Genomic DNA, 19286 nt, shown 5'->3' on the forward strand with positions numbered 1-19286 from the left:
TGGGTGTTTGCAGCACAGCTTCAGCTTCTTCTTTCAGGTGGGGACAGGAGCTCAGCCTTACACAGGAGCAACCAAGGGCTGTGCTTCTCAGCTCTGCCAAACCATACAGCTATTGATGCGGAGAAACAACCCGATTTTGTACAAGGTCTGGTATCTGAGGGGGGAAAGGTGGATACTGGTTAAATGCTGTTGAGTACTGCTCAGGACTGTGAGCAATAGAGGACTGAGGAAGTAGGAAGAAGGAAAACATCCATGTAAGCTTCCACTACAGAATCTCACAACTGTGAGAGAGCCAGTGGTAAAAGCTACTTTTATATCTCAGGTGAAGAAACGGATGCATGGGAAAGCATTTCTTGAACTCAAAGTCAAGCATGAAAATCATGACAAAAAATGAATCAAAATCCAGCTTTCCCCATTTCCTGTGCTGAAAAACAGCTGCCACAGAAGGCTGTTTTCTAAGTAAATATACCCATCATGGGGTGCCAGGCAGGCAGGGAGCCAAAAATTCAAGGGTCAGGCACTATTCAATATTTGAATCAGTGCAATAAAACACTGCATAAATATTTAAACTGGCACTCCTGCTCCAAAATACTCTTGGAACATATTTCAGCTGCTTGCTTTCAAAGTTTATAACAGACATCCCCTTCTTCCTTCTGTCCTGAGGAACCCCTGAAAAACAAACAAACAAAAAAAATCCCTGCTTGTCCAACAGCAGTTTGCTGTTTTGTTTTGAATGTGCTTTCTATCAGCAAGTAAACACGGTTAAATCTAAACCGCTGCAATCCTATAGCCTTGGCTCTTTCAGGACTCGTTCTTATTCCCCAACAAAAAAAAAAAAAAACCTAAACCAAAACCCTCCAGAACCTTCTCCGTTTTCACGTCTCATTTGTAACCTCTAGCTTCAAAAGCTAAATGCCTGGGCTCCATTTTAGCTGTTCTCACAACTATAAAATCATGTAAGATGCAATTTGTCATCAGACACTTCTAAACTACAGAGGACACATAATATTTGCTTAGATCTGGATATAAATCTCAAGAAGCCAAAGCACAGTGACAAATGCACTTGGATATTCCATGCGCAATTGAATCTTTGTTATTTTTTTTTTTTTCTATCTCAAGCTAAAGCATTGTACCAGTCATTAATATAAGTTATGATTAAGAGATTGCAGGGCAATATTTTCTTATTATTAGTCATTCCCTGTGCTGCCCTCTCCAGCCCCTGCTTTTAATCTGTGCAACAGTCAACGATGTAGAAGTTGCTGTAACTGGAGGTAGAAGCTATGCAGATGCACGCTGCCAATACCCCACCTGGCTGCACACTCTAACAATTCAATCCATCAAACTGCAGCTCTGCTGGATATTCCAGCCCTGACATCTCCACCTTCACGTTCAATACTGATGAGCAGAACCCTCTGCTATTTCAGCCTTCATTTCCCTCTGCTTCTCTATCCTAGGCCTGCAGTGTAACTGTGCTCCAAAACAGCTCAAGTTTGTCTTGATCATAAAAACTCTGTTAAAAGGGATTTCAAAAACACACACATTCCAAGAACCACTAATGTGTTTGGGGTTTTCTTTGTAATAAACATATTTAACTACTGACCACAGAAACTTGACACAGCATCTGACATCCAGAGAGTTTTGCTTCTCCTACTGGTAGCAGATACTCCTTGTAGCACTTGCAAATCCTTCAAGAGATTAATAGTAAAACCAACCAACAAACAAAATCCCAAAGCCAAACCTAAAGAACAAGGAATGAAAGACAGCTCTTCCCTCACAGTTTGTTTTGCTGGGCTGTCAGAAGTGGCAAGCAACTAAACCTTTGTATTAATGCAAAAGGAAGCTCCAATGATCCCACTGATCAGATTATTCCATCAGGATGTACCATGGTGTATCAAAAGGCACTGCTTTAATAAAACCATTTTCAAGGGTAGCACTGCACTTGAATCAGTTTTACACTCATGATGGCCCTGGAAACAAGAAGAGTCCAACAGAATCAGCTGTGAGACTGTCAGAAGGAACAAGATTTAGACAGTAAAGTTGTGCCTATCCATGAAAGCTAAATTAATACACTGCACTGCTTTCACAACTAGTGCTTCAAGTGCCAGCACCTCAGCCTCTCAAATCCAGCACTTCTGACCTTACCCTCAGCAGCATTACTGAGTGACCACCTGGAAGCCTCTCTGCAACAGAGAGTTTGCCACTCCTGCTGCTGACATGATGTCCCTCCTGATTTGTTCTAGAAGCTGGAAGTTAATTTTGAAAGATCATTATTTGATACCACACAGCAAGGCCAAAGATTTGGTGTTGTAGCAGTGGCAAAGGGTTCCTTTCAAGATGGGAAAAAGAAAGAGTAAAATAGACAAATAAGCTTGGGAGCTATGTTTAATCTGAGGTCTTACCTACACTGCCCAAGAACAAAAGCCTCCAAGCATTCCCATATTTAACAGAACTCCTCCTCACTTCTCAAGGAACTGCGTTAACTACATATTCAGCTTACAAAAAGAAATTGCAATACCTGCTGAAAAAGAAATTGTGAAAAACAAAAAAGCCCCTTCTTTAGTCACACGTGACAGCGATTCGATTTCACTGTCTGCTGCATGCATTTGATACAAGGCAGACAGGTACAGGATACCAGTCATGATAGTTTTCAATTTATCTCTCTGCAACTTCAGTTAGAAAAAAGATGAAATCAAGCAAGCTGCTGCTGCTGCCTGGGAGAATAGCAGAAGAGCCTCATCTGACTGATTTCAAAGTTTCCACAATAAAGTCTACAAAGTATTGGAGAAAAATTATATTTCAAGAAACCAGTTAAACACTTGCTTCTATAAATGGAGACACGTGCAGTTGTGGACTAGGCAAAGAACATCTTCTGTACAGTCTGTTAAAGGATACAGGGGGAAGCTCACCCTCTCTCCTTTGGCATGACATGGCCAGAACCGTCCAGCATCCTGCCAACATGGCAAACGCCAGAGTTGCACATCCCAAGACCAAGGTGGGCTCTTTCCTGCAGACAACAACAATTAAGTGTGCTAAAGGCAAAAGGATCCACCTCAGAGCTCTGCATAAAAGGAATGGTTTTAAAAACTCCTGAGGTGGCAACATGAACCTTCTCTAGATCCGCAGGGGCACTTCCCACATGCAACATGTTCTGCTGAGCTGTCTCTGTAATGCCAGGAGTCTTTGAATTGTGCTTCCCACCTTCCTCTTGGAATATGTAGTTGCAAGCAACATTTGTTGCCAGGGTGCATTGCTAATATATAATATATTGGCTGGAAATTAGTATTTCATCTCAGAGAGAAAATGTCACAGGCGCTTCTTAAGAGGCAATGAATACAGAAGAGTTTGAGGAAGAAACCTTGTGAGACACTGAGCAAACCTATAACCATGAGAAGATAGATCTATTGAGACAAAGAACTAAATCCTGCCCTTTAAGACAGACTGCAGATTCAACCCCCTGACACTCATTTTCCTGCGGGAAAGAGATCTGTTCAGCTCTTCTGCTGCAAAAGGATGTTATTTCTCCACACAGCTTAGCTTTGGGTATTTATTTTAGGGATAAATTCTGACTGAAAAGCAAGAATTGCTGTTTCTTCCCCCAGTGATGCTTTGCAGGAGGCATGCCATTTCTGGCACTCCTGGGGAAGGATGGGCTCCAAGGTAACACTTCCACCCCAAACCCAGCAGTCCTAAATGTCAACAAGAACCATCCAGCGTTCAGAACAAGCCCCAGATTCTTTTCTCACAGAGGACTGTTGGGTGTGGACCTGCCACATAGAAAGGGGCAGAAGGCCTAGAGCTTCCTAGCTGCCTTCTGACAGCTTCCAAAAGACACAGAATAACATCTTAGATGCTGGAGGGATTCCTCTGAAAGGAAATGCAAAAGGCTCACAGAAAGCAAGGAAAAAGGAAACAAATACAGTGACCCAGAGGAAAGAGACAGAAAGACGCAGAAAGACAGGAGTTAACAGTTCTGCTACAGTGACTAACAGGAATATAACTGAGAGACAAGTTACAGATCAACTCTTAGCCAAGGATTTTACACGACTAGTTGAAGGTAATGCCTTCCCAGCCCAGCTCCCCCTTGTTTCAGCAACAAGCCAGAAGAGGTGTCCACCTTGGGTGCTTATTTCTGCAATTCACTAAACCATAAGCTTATTAAAAACAGAAATCACTGAGGTGACACAAAGGTTCTTCCTCTAAGAAAAAGAAATAAATCCAAAGGACATCAGAAAAGGTGGAGAATAAGTCATCTAAGAGTACAAACCCACAGATAAACAACAAAACTTTTAGCATAGCACATTAATTAATTACGTGCAGCACTATCATGCGCTTCATCCTACCAGCAAATAGGAAGCCAAAACATTAACCTCAAGTCAAATAGCAAAACAAAAATAAGAGCAGCAGTATCGATTCACTGTATCTGTTGAGTAATCAAGCTTCTTACCATTAGAAATGAGCTACAAATTTTCTGGATAAGCCATCTTTAACCTTGGAAAAATTAAATCAAGCTGGACAGGGACTAAGAAATACATCAAGGTTAGCTCTATCAAAAAAAAAAAAAAAGTACAGTGTCCAAATGTGTAATGCCACAGTGAGGTGGGTCTTTGCATCCAGCTTCCACCATTTAGCTTTTACTAGGGCCTCAAACAGGCAAAGCCTCTTTTAGTCAAAACAATAGTGAGTCTTTTGACTACTGAATTAGTGCTTATTTCAGATTCATTAAAGCCTTTAGGTTTTGTATCTATTTAACAGACAGAGTTAAAGGATTCATGCATGCCATTTTCTGAAACATTCATTATTTCTTTCTGCTCCTGCCTCAAGGCTTGCAACAGAGTTACTATATGGTAACCACAGCAGGCCAAATCAATTACTGCTGGGAGGATCTGGAGATAACATGCAGGTTCCCACTCATCCCTTCGAAATGTGATTTGTTTTGTTTTTTTCTACTCCCCTCTCCATTTCCTCCAGCACTTCTCTTCAGAAATGTCTTTCTTCATACATTAGAATCTAGCCCAAAGAATCCTACTGGCTTGCAAACACACTTAGAGATAAGGATTTGTCACAATACCATGAGGTATACCCACCTGTCTGCTCCCACTCATCTGAGATAAATCCTTTGCAGATTGCTCCTTCAGCCTTTCACACCCAGTTTGGCTACATTACACTTCAGCATCGGAGAAACCAAACAATGACACAGCTTTATCCAGAACAGTGCAAGCTGGACAGCCACCCTCAGAAGAAAAACGGCAGGCCAGATTTGGGGAATTAGTCAAAGCATATACACTCTCTTCATGTGACGTGAGATGGGAATGCTTTTGAGATAGGTAACATCAAAAGAAGAGCAAAATGAGAGCTGCTGCTTAAAATCTCCAAAATAACCGATCTAGGAAGGGGAGACCCAGAAATCCAGTTCATACAGGTCTGAACAACAAGGAAAAGATATCTGGTTTAATGATGCCAAGCTCAAAACCGATACAAAGAAATAAATCTTAACACAATCTGCAATTGAATTGTGGAAGTTACTACCACAGGAAGCTGGCAAGGCCAAAAACATAATGGGATTAAAATCTGACTCTCTATGTATATGGATATTGACAATATCTAGAGCTGTGTTTAACACAAACTGTGGAAATTATTATCCCTCACACTTCAGGGTTTTAACCAATCTCTAACCACTAGAGAACAGGGTGAAGCCTAATACAGCGAGAAGATATCCCCCTGAAGATCTCTGTCAACATTTTTCCTCTGAACTATCCAGTGCTGGTCATAAGCACACAAAGCCAACTAAATAGATGTGCCTGCCCCAAATCCCATCTAATAATTCAACTATGATAAATTTAGTTTCAGCTAACCCTGTATCTCTGATTCAAGTCTAGGATAGCCCATTGAACCATTCAAAAAGGTTTAATAAAGTTGCTGAGATTGAAATTAAGCACTGACACATCTATCAGTCTCTCCTCATTCACTGGTTTTCAGACAGCACTCACATAACACCAGCAAGCCTCCCCTTGGCCTCTTCAAAAACACCATGGGTCGGAAAACCTCCCCCTCCTTCTCCAGCTCCACTCCACAACAAACACTGAAGATATCATGTGCTCCAGAAATTGGGACTTAGAAAAGACAGTCCAGAGATTTGTGCTGCAGTCACAAGAGCTGGCAAAATGCTACTTGATCCTCTGTGAAGTTATTTTACATCTAAGTCCCTCCAACCTCCTCAAGCCATTTTTACCAAGCAACAATTAAGCATGCCATTCTAATTAAGTTACAAAATAATCTGCTAGCTGCGGCTTAAAATGCTGCATAAGTAGATCTCTCCTGGTGGGAGCACCATGCATCTCACATGCTTGCTGAGATACAAATAATGGGCTGGTGTAGAACATTCCAGCTCACCTGCCTGAGCTTCTTCCAGTCACTTCCATGCTCACAGAAAACCGACATGAAGCATTTTGCAACAACTGCTTTTTGTTTAACCAGGAGCTTAATGACTTAGCTGAAAGTAAATAACCCTCTTGCACCAACATATTGTCAAAGCACAGACCTGAGTAGAGAGTAGACCTAAGTGAAGAGTGGGCAGGAGGAAATAGATGAATCCTAAGTAGGAAAGCAAAGGGAATAAATATAACTGGACTAAGAAAATAAAAAGCAGACGAAAGATGAGAAATAAAGGACAGGAAAAAAACAGAAAGGAGGCAGTGAGAACAGAAGTTGTGCCAAAAATCTAAATGAAGCAAAAGCATGTGTCCTTAGTTCCACCTCAAAAGGCTGCAACTTTCTTTCAGGAGCCTATCTTGGCAGGAATAAGAATTCATTTTGACTTCAAAAGGGAAAGTTAAAAAACATCCATACACACCACCCAAACATTTCTTCCGCAACCTGCCAAATTCTCAAGCTGCCTTTTTTGCCCAAGGAAGCTTAAGCACATCCATGGTTTGATGCCCAGGCATGGGTAAACAGTTTACACACTTATTAGCTCGTAACTATTTTAAACCAAAGCTTGATAACGCTTAGGATTAAGATTCGGGATGTGGAAACTGAACTGCTTAATTACTCCAGTGGAGAGGAGAGCATGCACAACAACCTACCTGCGGCCTCTTCCAGACTGCTAAATTACACAAACAGTTTAGCAATAAACCCCAGTAGAATTCATCAGTGGAGTAAGACTTTCAAGAGGCCCGAGTAAATTACAGGGGCTTAAAACAAGGGGAGGGAGTCGAGAGCTGTAGCAGCTGCTGGCTTTTGTAAGAGATTTGATGAACAGCCTTGCTGGTAAGGAAGTGTCCAGGGTTTTCTGGAGTTTGTGACCACAGGAGTTCGGCGAGACAGCCTGGCTTGCTCACTTCACAAACTTCCCTTGTGAAAGAGTAATTTCTTTTACACAGCTCACAGCACCATGAGGGATTAGTTGAGGAAGACGCTCAGGACAATGCATTGTCCTGATTTTCCCCCACATACTCTTAAAGGCAACAATGATGAATTGGGTTCACGCCTTTGTAGAAACAGTTAAAATCCACCACAACTCTTCAGATCTTTTATTTCAGAGCTATAACCAAGGTACTGGAAATCTCCAACTCCTGTCCCATAAAGTCTTTGCCTTCTTCATAATGGCTTCAAAACTGATGGAACTATCAATGTCTGTCAAAACAAAACAGATGTAGCTTTTGCAAAGCACCACTCCAAGCTTCAAATCAAGAAATGAACCCACCTCTTTAGCCCAACTAATTGCTCTATCACGTGAGATGTAGAGGTGGCAAATTGCCAGCTTGCAAGAACTCACACCTCAGCATTGTTACTCCTTATCAATCTGTGCAACCACAGAGCTGAAACCATTCCACTAAATTCTTCCAGCACCATGAAACCTGTAATTCCAATCGTTCATTTGCACATGCTGAGCACACACTAAGTCAGCAGTCAATACAAGACTTCAGTGAGCACTAAATTCATGGGACACCATGACATTAAGAGGTACCACCTTGCCAGAAGCACTGTCCTCCTGGTAAGATGCAAGATCCTGAAAGCCATTAATGATCCCACAGTACTTCTTGCAATAGTAACATTGCTTTGAGCAGAGACCTGGTGAAACTCTGACTTGGATAATCACTGCCACAACCAGTCAAGGCTTGCTCTAGAGTTTCAGCTACATGTGGTGTCTTAAAGGGTCCTGCAACAGTACCAGTAGAAGCAGGGATGTCTACACCTCAGCGCAGGAGAGGTGGTGTTTTGGATATGGGATCTCCAAACTGCCTTTGATACAGTATTTTTCCCTTCACAGGGGTGTGAATTCACCTTCAAATAAGAATTGGAACAATTTTCAAAGGGCAGAGCTATGCAGCATAAGGAGGAAAAAAGAGGAGAGGGGGGAAATTGAGTCAAGTGTTACAACTCAAGATCTGGTGTCTGTTTTTAGATGTTTATGATAGAGACTTCAAAGTTGTTTATTAAAAGTCTACAGTTGTAGCTATTTGAGATGCAAAGAACATATCTGGATTAAGCAGACAGGAAACCTAAAATGTGCCAGGACACAGCAGAATTTAAATAGATCAATAAACACAGCTACTAGAACAAGAGTTCTCAATTTTTCCATCTCATGACCTTGCATTAGCATAAAGGTTTGAAGCATCCCTTTCATACTGCCTTGTTTACCCATAATGAAAGAGAAAGGCAGATCATGTCTCTCCTCCCCTTGTTCCTAACCCTAAGGGTTAGGAATCCATGATTAGAAGCATGATGAAATGGAAGATCACCACATAATTACTTCAGTTAACATGCAACCGAGCAAACAAAAGAAATTTGAAATAATTCCACATTCCAGCATTTATTGAGTGACTGTAACCTGGCCAACTGACAAAACAGCACAGAGTATTCTACATCAAAAGTGTCATGGTTTGGGTTTTTGGGGGGTGCGTGTGTGTGTTTTCAAGGTTAACAGGGCCAGGGTAATTTAAAACTGCACTGCCATTAAACCAGTAACGAAAACTAGGGAAAAGTGCTGCTTAGATGTAGATTAAGCAGTGCAATGAAAAACATGACAAGCAAAGCCAGTGACACCCAAAACTGGTTTGTTTTGGTGGGATTTTTGTAACTTAAAAAAAAAGAAACCAACAAAAAAACCCAACCAACCACCTGACAAAAATCTCAGGCTGGCTGTGAAATAGAGATGCCTGCACTCTTGAAGCCCAGTCACATCCCAGCCTACACAGCCTGTGCCATTCCCACGGTGTTCTTTGATCAGCACATAGCTCAGGACCAACCTGTTCATTCAAGAGGGGCCCTGGGGACTACCAGGGTCAGGAAGGTGGTGGCCAGGCCACCCGGCTGCCTGCTGCAGAGCCCTCACAAGTCTATCACCCAGCAGAGAGCCACAGACAGGCTGCAGTTTTCCTTCAGAGGTTTCCATAACACTGTTACATGTTATTTAAAAGAAGAGGGACAAGCGAACACCTCAGAGATTAGGAAGTTCCTGTAATTTGTATCTCTAAGGTCCACATCCCTTAACTGCATTTCCTGTGTGTCAAAATATTCATTCCACATCACTGCTTGCTTCAATTGTGTTAAAACTGTCTCCGGCCACATTTAATTATCAGGATATTTATATTCTTGATCTATATACCTAAATGTATACGTTAAGGGTCAAATCCTGAATTAAATCAATGAGAATCTAGGCAAAGGAGATGACAGGGTTAGATACTCACAGGCACTAGTAATGGAAGGGGAAAAAAAAAAATACTTCTGAGAACCTTTGTACAGAGATATTTTTGGAGCTATTTTTGAGGCGTAAGATTTCTACAGTTTTTCAAGAATTCACAACTATGACCACAAAGAAGATTTTTTTCATTCAGACTGGGGCAATGCAAAGAACCCAACAGTGACCAAGCAAACTTACAAAACCCCAAGGTAGAAGGTTGTCCTCCTGCATTCCCAGTCCTGGCTCTGCAATGGTTAAAAGGTCCCCACAGCTGTGCTGGCATCATCGATTAGGGGGAACAAGGAAGCGACAGAAAAATAAAGCCACCTTAATTTCAAGCTCCATTAGAACTGAAGGACTTGGAGGAGGGGGAGAAATCAATGTTTGGCAAATGGGAAAGGACAAAATCTGCAAGAGGAAAAATGCATTTTCAGGCTCAGCTAATGCAAACAATGGATGGTGAACAGCACTTGAGGTTGCCCCTTTAAGGTTGTGTCAGCATTTCCATTTATAAACTCTGATTTTAGTTACACTCTAGTAGATTACCATGGGCTTTGGTGTTATTCTAGCAGATACCACAAAGTGTATCACAAACGGTAACATAAAGTAGCAGTAATAGCTCACTGGATGAATAATGCACCCTTTTGGAACCTGATGTCAGAGTAAACGTTTTTAAATTGTGAGTCACAGGCGCGCACACACAAGCAGAACGTGCAGTGCTGGGCTGAGCATCCTGGGACCCAGCTTCTACCAACACTGAGACAGAAGTCAAAGCTGCCTTTGAGAGGAAGCCTGTTTACGGTACTTGGAAAAACTTGAAAATATTCAGATACTTCATTTCAGTCTGCCTCCGTTGCCACTTGGACAGATTTCAGTCTAACCTTCTGCCCTCATTTAGATAAAAGCTCTTATTTCTGTATCTGGACCTCCAGAGAGCTACTCAGTCAATACTCTGAGCATCCACACCCAGAAATAAAACCCAATCCCTGGTACACTACCTTTTATTTCAGTTCTGCTGAGATCAGAAGGCCAAGGTGTTGTACAAATAAGATAAATCAACAAAATTTTCCTTCAGTGTAATGGAGCCAGGCCTTCACCTCCAACTTTCTACCCAGATCAGCACTGAACGCAGAGAGAGCTTGTGTCTGCCCCCAGCCTTCATTCCACAGAGCTGGACCAAGCCTTAAAACTGACAGCAACAGCATTACTTAAACTTAGCACCATGGTTTTGGGCTTAGATTTTGCAAAACAAGCATAAAGGAGGGACTAAATCTAGTACCAAGCCATGCTTAAAACACGAAGTGTGCAGTAAAGCATAACTTACACTTGTAATAAGTCAATCTATGTTAGCAGGTAAAATCAGGCTTTGATCCTGCAACTAACCCCTAACAAGGCACCCCAAACCAGTTTACAAAAGCAGCACAGATCCTCTCCCTGACATCCATACATGATCCAAACAGCACACATGCAAGTGCCAGGTCCCAGCTCACAGGTTACAACAGGGCAGCCTTCCCATGCACTTGGAACAACTCCTCCTCCAGCTGCAATTCCTGTGACCTGAGAGGAGTCTGCTACAACATCACAGTCCTCTTCTTTGGAACATGACTTTGGAAGCTCTTCATCTTTGGAAGAGCAAAGAAATACCTTTTCTGAGCAGAATTCAATATTATGTTTGCACACACACACACTATCTTTGGGATACCTGCTTGCACAATCAACCCTTACTTGGGATTTTTAAAAGCTGCAAAGAACCAAACCAAAAAAAAACGAACATGCATTTACATACTGAATAGACCACCCAGAATCACTTCATTACCATATCAACCGTGAAAAGATCTTTGCCTAAACAAGGCCTTTTGACAATTTAAAAAAATCTTGGTCCTTATAAACTGTTGACATAAGAATTTTTATGAACTGGATTTGCTGCAAGAAATTGCATGCAGCACAACAAACACTTAAGAACGCAGGCTTTGAAATGAGAGAGGAAAAATACAAATTCCTATAATTTAATGGCAAGCCTAGAATCTTTTTCATAATCTTCCTGGCCTACTGCTCTAGTGGGAGACATTTCCTGGACTCACAGCCCTTTTATGTGCAAGCAATCTACATTTTACAACTGATAAATAATTCAGATAATTAATTGAGCTGCAATTTGGTGCACTTCTTTTTAGTCAGCACTACGGAGTACCATTTAAAAGAGGCTGTGTACAGAAAGTCCTTCTTGCTTGTTAACCCAAGCTGAGCCTTCTATGAAGGTGAAGTCCTGGATTCTCTTGACGCTTTCTGGATGTCTCACATCAGCATTGTGGGACTTCATGCCCTAGGATCCTCCCTCCCAAATTTTTTTTTTTTTTTTCCCTCTGTGTTTTACAATCTGTATACAAAACAGGATATTTCCTGGAATTCTCCTTCTGCAACTGCTGGCTTCCATCATCTGAGTGATTAGACTCTAGCATCTCTCTCTATGCTACCCACACACAGGGGGCTAAAATAGATGGCAGTGGAAGAAGGAATGGAGACAATAAGCACTTTAGGTAAGAAAGCTGGAGAAGCTCAAGCAAACCACCAGGGAAATCCCCAGATGCAAAGGAGCCATGTGGGAGCGCACAGCACGAAGTCTAGGAGTATTTTCATGCTGCAAGAGCTTTGACAGAATTTAGAAGTCAGCAAAAGCCTAAAAGTCATGCAGTCAAGATTTAATCATATTTGTAACCTTTATGTAACTGTAGCAGTCAGCAAAGGCAAAGTATTAGGGCTGTGTCTCTGGCACAAGTGCCCGCATTCACCTCCTGAGGCACAGCTTCTGTGGTGCACACGGGCTGTACCAACACAGAGCTGCTGCAGCTTCCCAGGCAGGAGGAGTGCCCAGACCTGCAGTTTCAGGTGCTTCCCTGAAAAAAACCAAACAGTTTCTGCCTCTCAATCAAATGATGTTGTAAAGTATTTATGAACTGACAATACTACCTGCTCCAACTGCAGCTTGAGGGACACCATATGTACTAGAATAATTGAAGTGTCTGAAACTTATTGTTTGTAGATTCCTTAACATGATTTCAGGCTAAATAAGTTTACTGGAAACTACACAGGCTTGCGAGTACGTGTGTTCAGCATCAGGAACATGGGACTGAGAAAGGACAGCTGAGCCTACAATGCTGACCATAAGCTGTGAGCCAAGCTCATTAATTGGGAAGAAGTTTTTGCTGGTTTAAAAAGTGTAATGGTAGTGTTAGAATGCACAGACTGCAGGCTTGATGCAGAACAGCCCTTCCCAATCCACAGAATTAAAGCCTACCAGAAAGTCTGTGTAAATCCTGAGTAACAGCAGAGGAATAGTAGAGTTTGGTAAAATTAGTAGAAGCAAGGCATCTGGTTTCTTCTCTGTATCAAACAGCCTTCCAGGGTGCCACAGGAGCAACTTACAGAGGGGGAATTCTACACAGCGTAAAGGGATAGCTGCATCTGACTCAAAGTAAACACAGCAAGCCTGAAGAAGCCTTATGAAACTAATTAGCTGGGAAAAATGAAAATAAACACCAACAATGACCACCAAGTATAAGAAAAAGTAACATAGGAAGAAGCTTTTGCAGCATGTCTTTACCTAAAGATAAAAAAAAAAATCTTAAGACTTATTAACAGATCTAGAGGACAACCATCAGCATATAAAAGGAAGTTTCTTGTACTTAAACAAGAACTTAATAAAAACTACTCTGAAAGGCTGAGAACCTGTTATTGGAGGCTCCATACCAGCACCTACTGATGAGTACAGACTTGTCCATATTCTGTAACAGTCCCCTGTTGACATCAGCCAGACAGCTTGAAATTTAACTGCACATAGCCTCAGAGAGCAGATGATGTTCCACAAAACATGGAAATCTTTGCACCTGTGAACTGCAGAACAGGGACAAAAACCTGAAAACTGACACTTCACTCATGTGCCTGCAACAGGATCTAAAATGGAGCATCCTGCCATGCTTCCCACTGCAAATTTGGTTTAGCTAATTTACCAGTCACGTTTTCTGAAAAAAAATATAAGATGCAAAGCACGCACATATTAGGCCTCAGACATGAGTAGTCAGATTTAAATTAAAGTGATCACTGATTAAATCACCAGTGTTAATCATGGTTTACCACAGCAAGCAGGAAACTTTGATTTAAATGATTGATTTTAATCCTAGTTTTCATTTCGTACTTTTTAAGTAGGTTTTCCTCAAGGAAGGGCTGTAACTCATTGGTTAATTTAGCCATTTAAAACACACCGATCTGCAATTAACCCCTGGTTTTATGCTAAATTTGAAGTTTTCCCTAGGCAGGAGGATAGAACCATATCTATATTCACAATATAAACTTATTTAAAGTTACTTGTGATCTTTAATGTTTTTATTAAGCTTGAAAACAACGAATGAGAAATTTACTATTTACTACATGACACTTAAACATGCTCTTACACATGTGCTTCACATCAAGCTCCACTAGGATAGACTAGAATCCTGTGAGAAATAAACCACAAGTTCATTAAATTAAAATGCTTTTATAGAAAAGAAAAAAAAAGAATCCAGCTTCTATTCCAAAAGGTTTGATTTTCAACTTGTCTCTGTGAGAACAAAGAAAACGTTAACTTTAGTAGCAAAAGGACAGATTGAAAATGATGGCTAGGCACAGGGGAATTTTGATACCTACACTTGCAAACAGACCAGTATTTAAGACACTTTCAAAAAAGCCTGTGCAAGGGAAGTACCCAGTTCCCACAGAAATCACCTGGAGTTGAAATCAATGGGTCACAGATACCAAAATTTCTTTCAAATCTCAAAATCTCTTGATTTCATTTGGAAAGTATTTTAACAGTATCCTTCCACACCCTGCAAGCTTTTCCAGTTAAGAAATCTCACCTGTCATTTATTTGTTTGAACAATAAACATGCTTATTTTTATTTAAATAATTTCAATAGTTCATAGTGAACTTAGTCCATAATACCAACTGCCATGAACTCAATGTTTAAACACTTCATTTTTTAAAGAAATAAATGCAATCTAAAAACATCCAATTGTTGACATGGGTCATAAAAAAAAAAAAAAAATATACTGGAGGTGAGAAAATATACTGAGAACATCACCAGAACATAGCAGAGTCACCAAACCAATTAACATGGTCTTGACAATTGGTATAACTAAGAATTAACCCTTGAGATTTTGGTTCAGGTAACCAGTAAAATGAAGTAACTTATAGTGTCCTATCCATTTTCTCACATGCCACAATCTCAGATCCAAAGAGTCAAGAGCTCCCCTGCTTCTGGGCTTGAGAATCTGCAAGAAAATTGGCCTTAAAGCAGAAAGGAAAAACATCAGAAATCAAAGAAAGATTAAGAGCACTAGTGAACCTTAAAAAAAAAAAAAAAAGAAGAGTTTCTGAAAAAAAATCTAGACAGAATGGGGTCAGGAAAGACATGTTTCAAGTTTAACATTACCAATCAGAAATACAGCATCATAAATTGGAGTAGAGGAACAAAAGACAGTAAGTGAAAAATGCCAGTGGTTTAGAGCTCTCACTCTATGATCACACAAGAGTCTCTGAAGTGCACCAATTTTTAGCGAAAAGGGGGAAACAAAAAAAATCTGGGGAGGGTGAAAGAAGATAGTCAAATATGCTACGAATGGCCAGAAGGTGAAGAGGTGCAAAGGCTCAAGGAGAAATCCTACCTTCAAGAAACACGCCCGATGTTGCGGGTAGTGAGTCCCCACAGATACAGTCACCCCGCTGCATCCCCAGCCCCGGAGGGCTGAAGGGAGCCCCAACACAGGGCAGCGCTGCTCAGGGCTGTGAGGACGTATCTCCAGGACACAGGATCCCAGCATGGTGGGGTCAGAAGGGACCTCTGAATATCATCTCATCCAGCCCCCCTGCTCCAGCAGGTCACCCACAGCAGGGTGCTCAGGATCACACCCAGGCAGGTTTGGGATCTCTCCAGAGAAGGCGACTTCCCAGCCTCTCTGGGCAGCCTGCTCCAGGCTCGGCCACCCTCAAAAAGTTTCTCCTCCCGTTCAGATGGAACCTCCTGGGTTCCAAATTTGTGCCCATGGCCCCCCTTGTCCTGTCACTGGGCACCACTGACAAGAGTCTGGCCCCAGTCTCTTGCCCCCGGAGCGCTTTAGCTCTTGATCAGCACTGAGCAGATGATCCCTTCTGAGTCTTCTCTTTTCTCAGGTTAACCAGCCCCAGGGCTCTCAGCCTGTCCTGGCACAGAGAGGCCCCAGGCCTCTCAGCATCTTTGAAGCTCCACTGAACTCTCTCCAGCAGTTCCTTGTCTCTCTGGAACTGGGGAACCCAGCACTGGCCCAAATACTCCCGAGGTGGCCTCACTAGGGCAGAGTAGAGGGGGAGGAGAACCTCCTCAACCCGCCAGTCACACTCTTCTGGATATACCCCACAGCCTACCGGAAAAGCTACGGGCATCCAAGAATAGGGGGTTGAGGAAACCCACGTGACGGCAGGAAACCACAGGGCTCTTAACACTAGAATTAGACTAGGCTAAGGGCCCATCCACCCAAAAATGTATGGCACCAAATACTTAAATAAAACAGTTAGATAAAGTGGATTAACTTCAGAAGCCTCCCTTCCCCCTTTGGAAGTTAAGTAGTTTAGGGCATACTACTTCTGTGAAAAAGAAAAGCTTGCAACTCTTTTGACCCTCCTAACTTAGCCATCTGCCATTAAGGAGTGAGAGAACATAAGCTTCAAAATGATTAACCTTCAAAAGTCAGGCTTATCTTCAATGCAACCCACATCAATTCCATAACCAGCTCTGAACTGAGTAATGAATGCTGAAGATTTCCTTCATTATGCAGATATTCTAAGAGAGCAGACAACTATCATGAAGCAAAAATAGATGGGTCACATTAATTTCTAAGACACCTGGAGAAGTGATCCACAGGAAAATTTACAAGATGAAACCATACTGGTGAAGCGTATGGAACATGATGAAGCTAGTCTACAACCAAGACAAAGTTATGACATCTGAGATAAAGACAAAGCTACACTCACCTCTTCCGCATGATGACTTAAATGCCCCCTCACCTCAGAATTGCCAAGTGGTTCCATACATGTTATTCCAATCAGACACACAAAGGTCTGAATGCTATGAGGGGAGGGGTGTCCCTGCGCAATTCAGGCTTGAAAAGCAAAGACAGGCCAACGAAGGGAAGAAGTACATAGCTAGTTCCTCTTGACTTCAGCAAGAATTTGGAACTCAAAGAACTTCTGCTAATCTGATACTTATGATGAAAGGTGAAACTCATGAAACCAACAGGTTTCCCTCCATCAGACCCTGGTACACCCTTAGTGTACATTGCTGAGCCTGCAACTCGACATGAATTTCACTACAGAATCGATAAGATGATTAACTGAACCTCTGCAAAAAAAGGATTACAGCCTAACACCTCAACACTCAACCATCTTACCTGTGACCTTCTTTAACTGATGATGATTCTCAACCAACCACAAAGATATCAGCACCTTACATCTAACCTGTGGCTCAGAAGCTTCTATAGTTGGCATTGCCCGCAGCCTACTTATCCATGCAGAACTTGGTCAACCAGGGGCTCTCCTAGGGGATGACCAAAGCTTCAATGTCATCATCACTGAATGATGTTCTTCATGGAATGCTAATTCTAATTGGAAGATTTGGAAACTGCCTTGTCCTTCTTGTAACTCGTGCCCCAGACACAGCATTCCCAAGTGTTTTAGCTTCTGATGGTGAACTCAAACCTCTTTCATCATTGAGAGCAGTCTCTCTCCTCTGTTCTTCCTCTAGTTAGTGAGTTGGACACAGAGCAAGGCTAATTCCCCAGTGGCCTTAGCAGAGCTTTGTACCACAACACAGGAATGGCTGTTACAACGGCAGCATAACTCATACATCAGATACGTCCCTACCTGGATGTCAGTGTCCTTCACAGGCTCAAGAGGCTCAAATGTAGTGGCTGCACTTAGATTCTCCAGTCGCTGAGAGATGTGAGATATATCAAGCCCTTTAGACCCCAGAAGAACAGATCTGTATGGAAGAAATTGTACAGGTATGAAATGCGCAGTGAACGGACAGGACTCTGAACCCAAATTCCTGACCAATACCTAGGTCAGCAGCTGCCCGCCTACAGGCAGTGCTCCCAGCTGGGTTATGAAAATTGCACAGAACCCAAACGCTGAACAGCCCTCTGTGTCTGTCTAACCTCCTCAGCCCTGTCCAAGTCCTTCTGCTGTTCCACTGCAGTGCTGCACAGCTGCCAAGTCCTTCCAGATAGAAAAATTCCATAGCATGTTGGTAAATGTCTTCAGCAGCAGCCAGAACAAGGTACTGCATTTTTTTGGCTTTCGTGCCTGAAACAAGGACTGGTAGCTCCTCAGAGAAATCCTTCAATGACTATAGTTTGGTTTGCAAGTATGAGAAAGGAGGGGGGAACAAAAAAAAAAAAAAAAAAAGCCCAGCTTTGGAATAATCCTGCTTCTCCCAGGCATGTCCTCCCAGCAAGACTCCCCACGTGCTGGAAACCAAACCCACCAACAGCACCGAGGAGCTTCCGGCGTCAGCGCCGCGTACTTACGCTTTGACATCTGCGGTCTCCTGGGAGGTGCGGGTCAGGGTGCGGGACCGCAGGCGCTCCCCAGCCTGCTGGATCTCCTGCAGGTTCCGTTCCACGTGAGGCAGCTCAGAGATACCTTCTGTCTCTGCTGCAAGCTGTTCTGCCTGCTGCAGAAGCTCTCCAAAGCCTTCAGTATCCATCGCTGCTGCAGGGTTTGCTCAAGATGCGCAGAAACCTTCAGAGAGACAGAAAACTTGCTCAGCTGTGAACAGTTTCTATACCTACAGGGGCACAGATAAGCCTGGTCTTCTAGAACAGTATTCTCTCCTGCCCATCCTCCTCCACTAAACACCAAGGAAATACTTTCAAGTGGTTTCAGAGAAGGCTTTGCCTTGCTGGACTATGTTCTTAAGGCAGATCTACAGATCTGTCAGAAGTGGGGTGCAGATGCCACATGACAGTGCATATACTGCCTTGATACAAAGAAGAGTGAAAGCACACAAGCCCCTGTGAAGAATTTAGTGTTAATTTAGCTATAAATTACTTGTATACCCATAAATATGAGTAGCTTGGAGAGTTGGACTCTGTGACCCTTACAGGTCCCTTCCAACTCAAGATATTCTAGGATTCTATATTATAAATGGAGACACATACCTACGCATGCGCAGGTGCATATGAGGGCTGAAAACACAACAGTGCTAATCCATGTCATTAATCCCCAAAGTCAAAGCAAAGCAGCACATGTTGTCCCACTGTAGAAGACATGTCTAACACCTCAAAGCAAGCAGGAGATTTTAGCTGTGTTCACAAGAATTGCTTGCACAGACCAAATGGTAGAGCAGTTAAACTCTGCAGCGTGAAGCAAGGGCTGTACCAACAGGGTCATCAGTGCATCATGCAGCTCCAAACTGAGAGTGGAGCCTCTGATTTTTACTCAAAAGATAAAAATCAAGAGAGACTACCTGCTTGAAGGGAACCCACCCAGAATAGAACAGGGCGTTTTTACAAACCAAAAATAGCCCACAATTTGGGCTCAA

General features: G+C 42.4%; 1 protein-coding gene across 1 annotated transcript in view; it reads right to left on the bottom strand.

The window, feature by feature from the left end:
- The window catches only part of NUP93 (nucleoporin 93kDa), a 76174-nt gene extending 57725 nt beyond the window's left edge, over positions 1-18449 (bottom strand). Inside the window, exons 1-2 of the mRNA XM_008939482.1 lie at positions 18271-18449; positions 17606-17723 (exon numbers count right to left, since the gene is read on the bottom strand). Of these exons, the coding sequence (XP_008937730.1) occupies positions 17606-17723; positions 18271-18449 (297 nt within the window). The remainder of the gene's footprint in view (positions 1-17605; positions 17724-18270) is intronic.
- Positions 18450-19286: the final 837 nt, after the last annotated feature.

This window comes from Merops nubicus, unplaced genomic scaffold, assembly GCF_000691845.1.
Source record: "Merops nubicus isolate BGI_N331 unplaced genomic scaffold, ASM69184v1 scaffold2284, whole genome shotgun sequence".
NCBI classification, from domain to species: domain Eukaryota; kingdom Metazoa; phylum Chordata; class Aves; order Coraciiformes; family Meropidae; genus Merops; species Merops nubicus.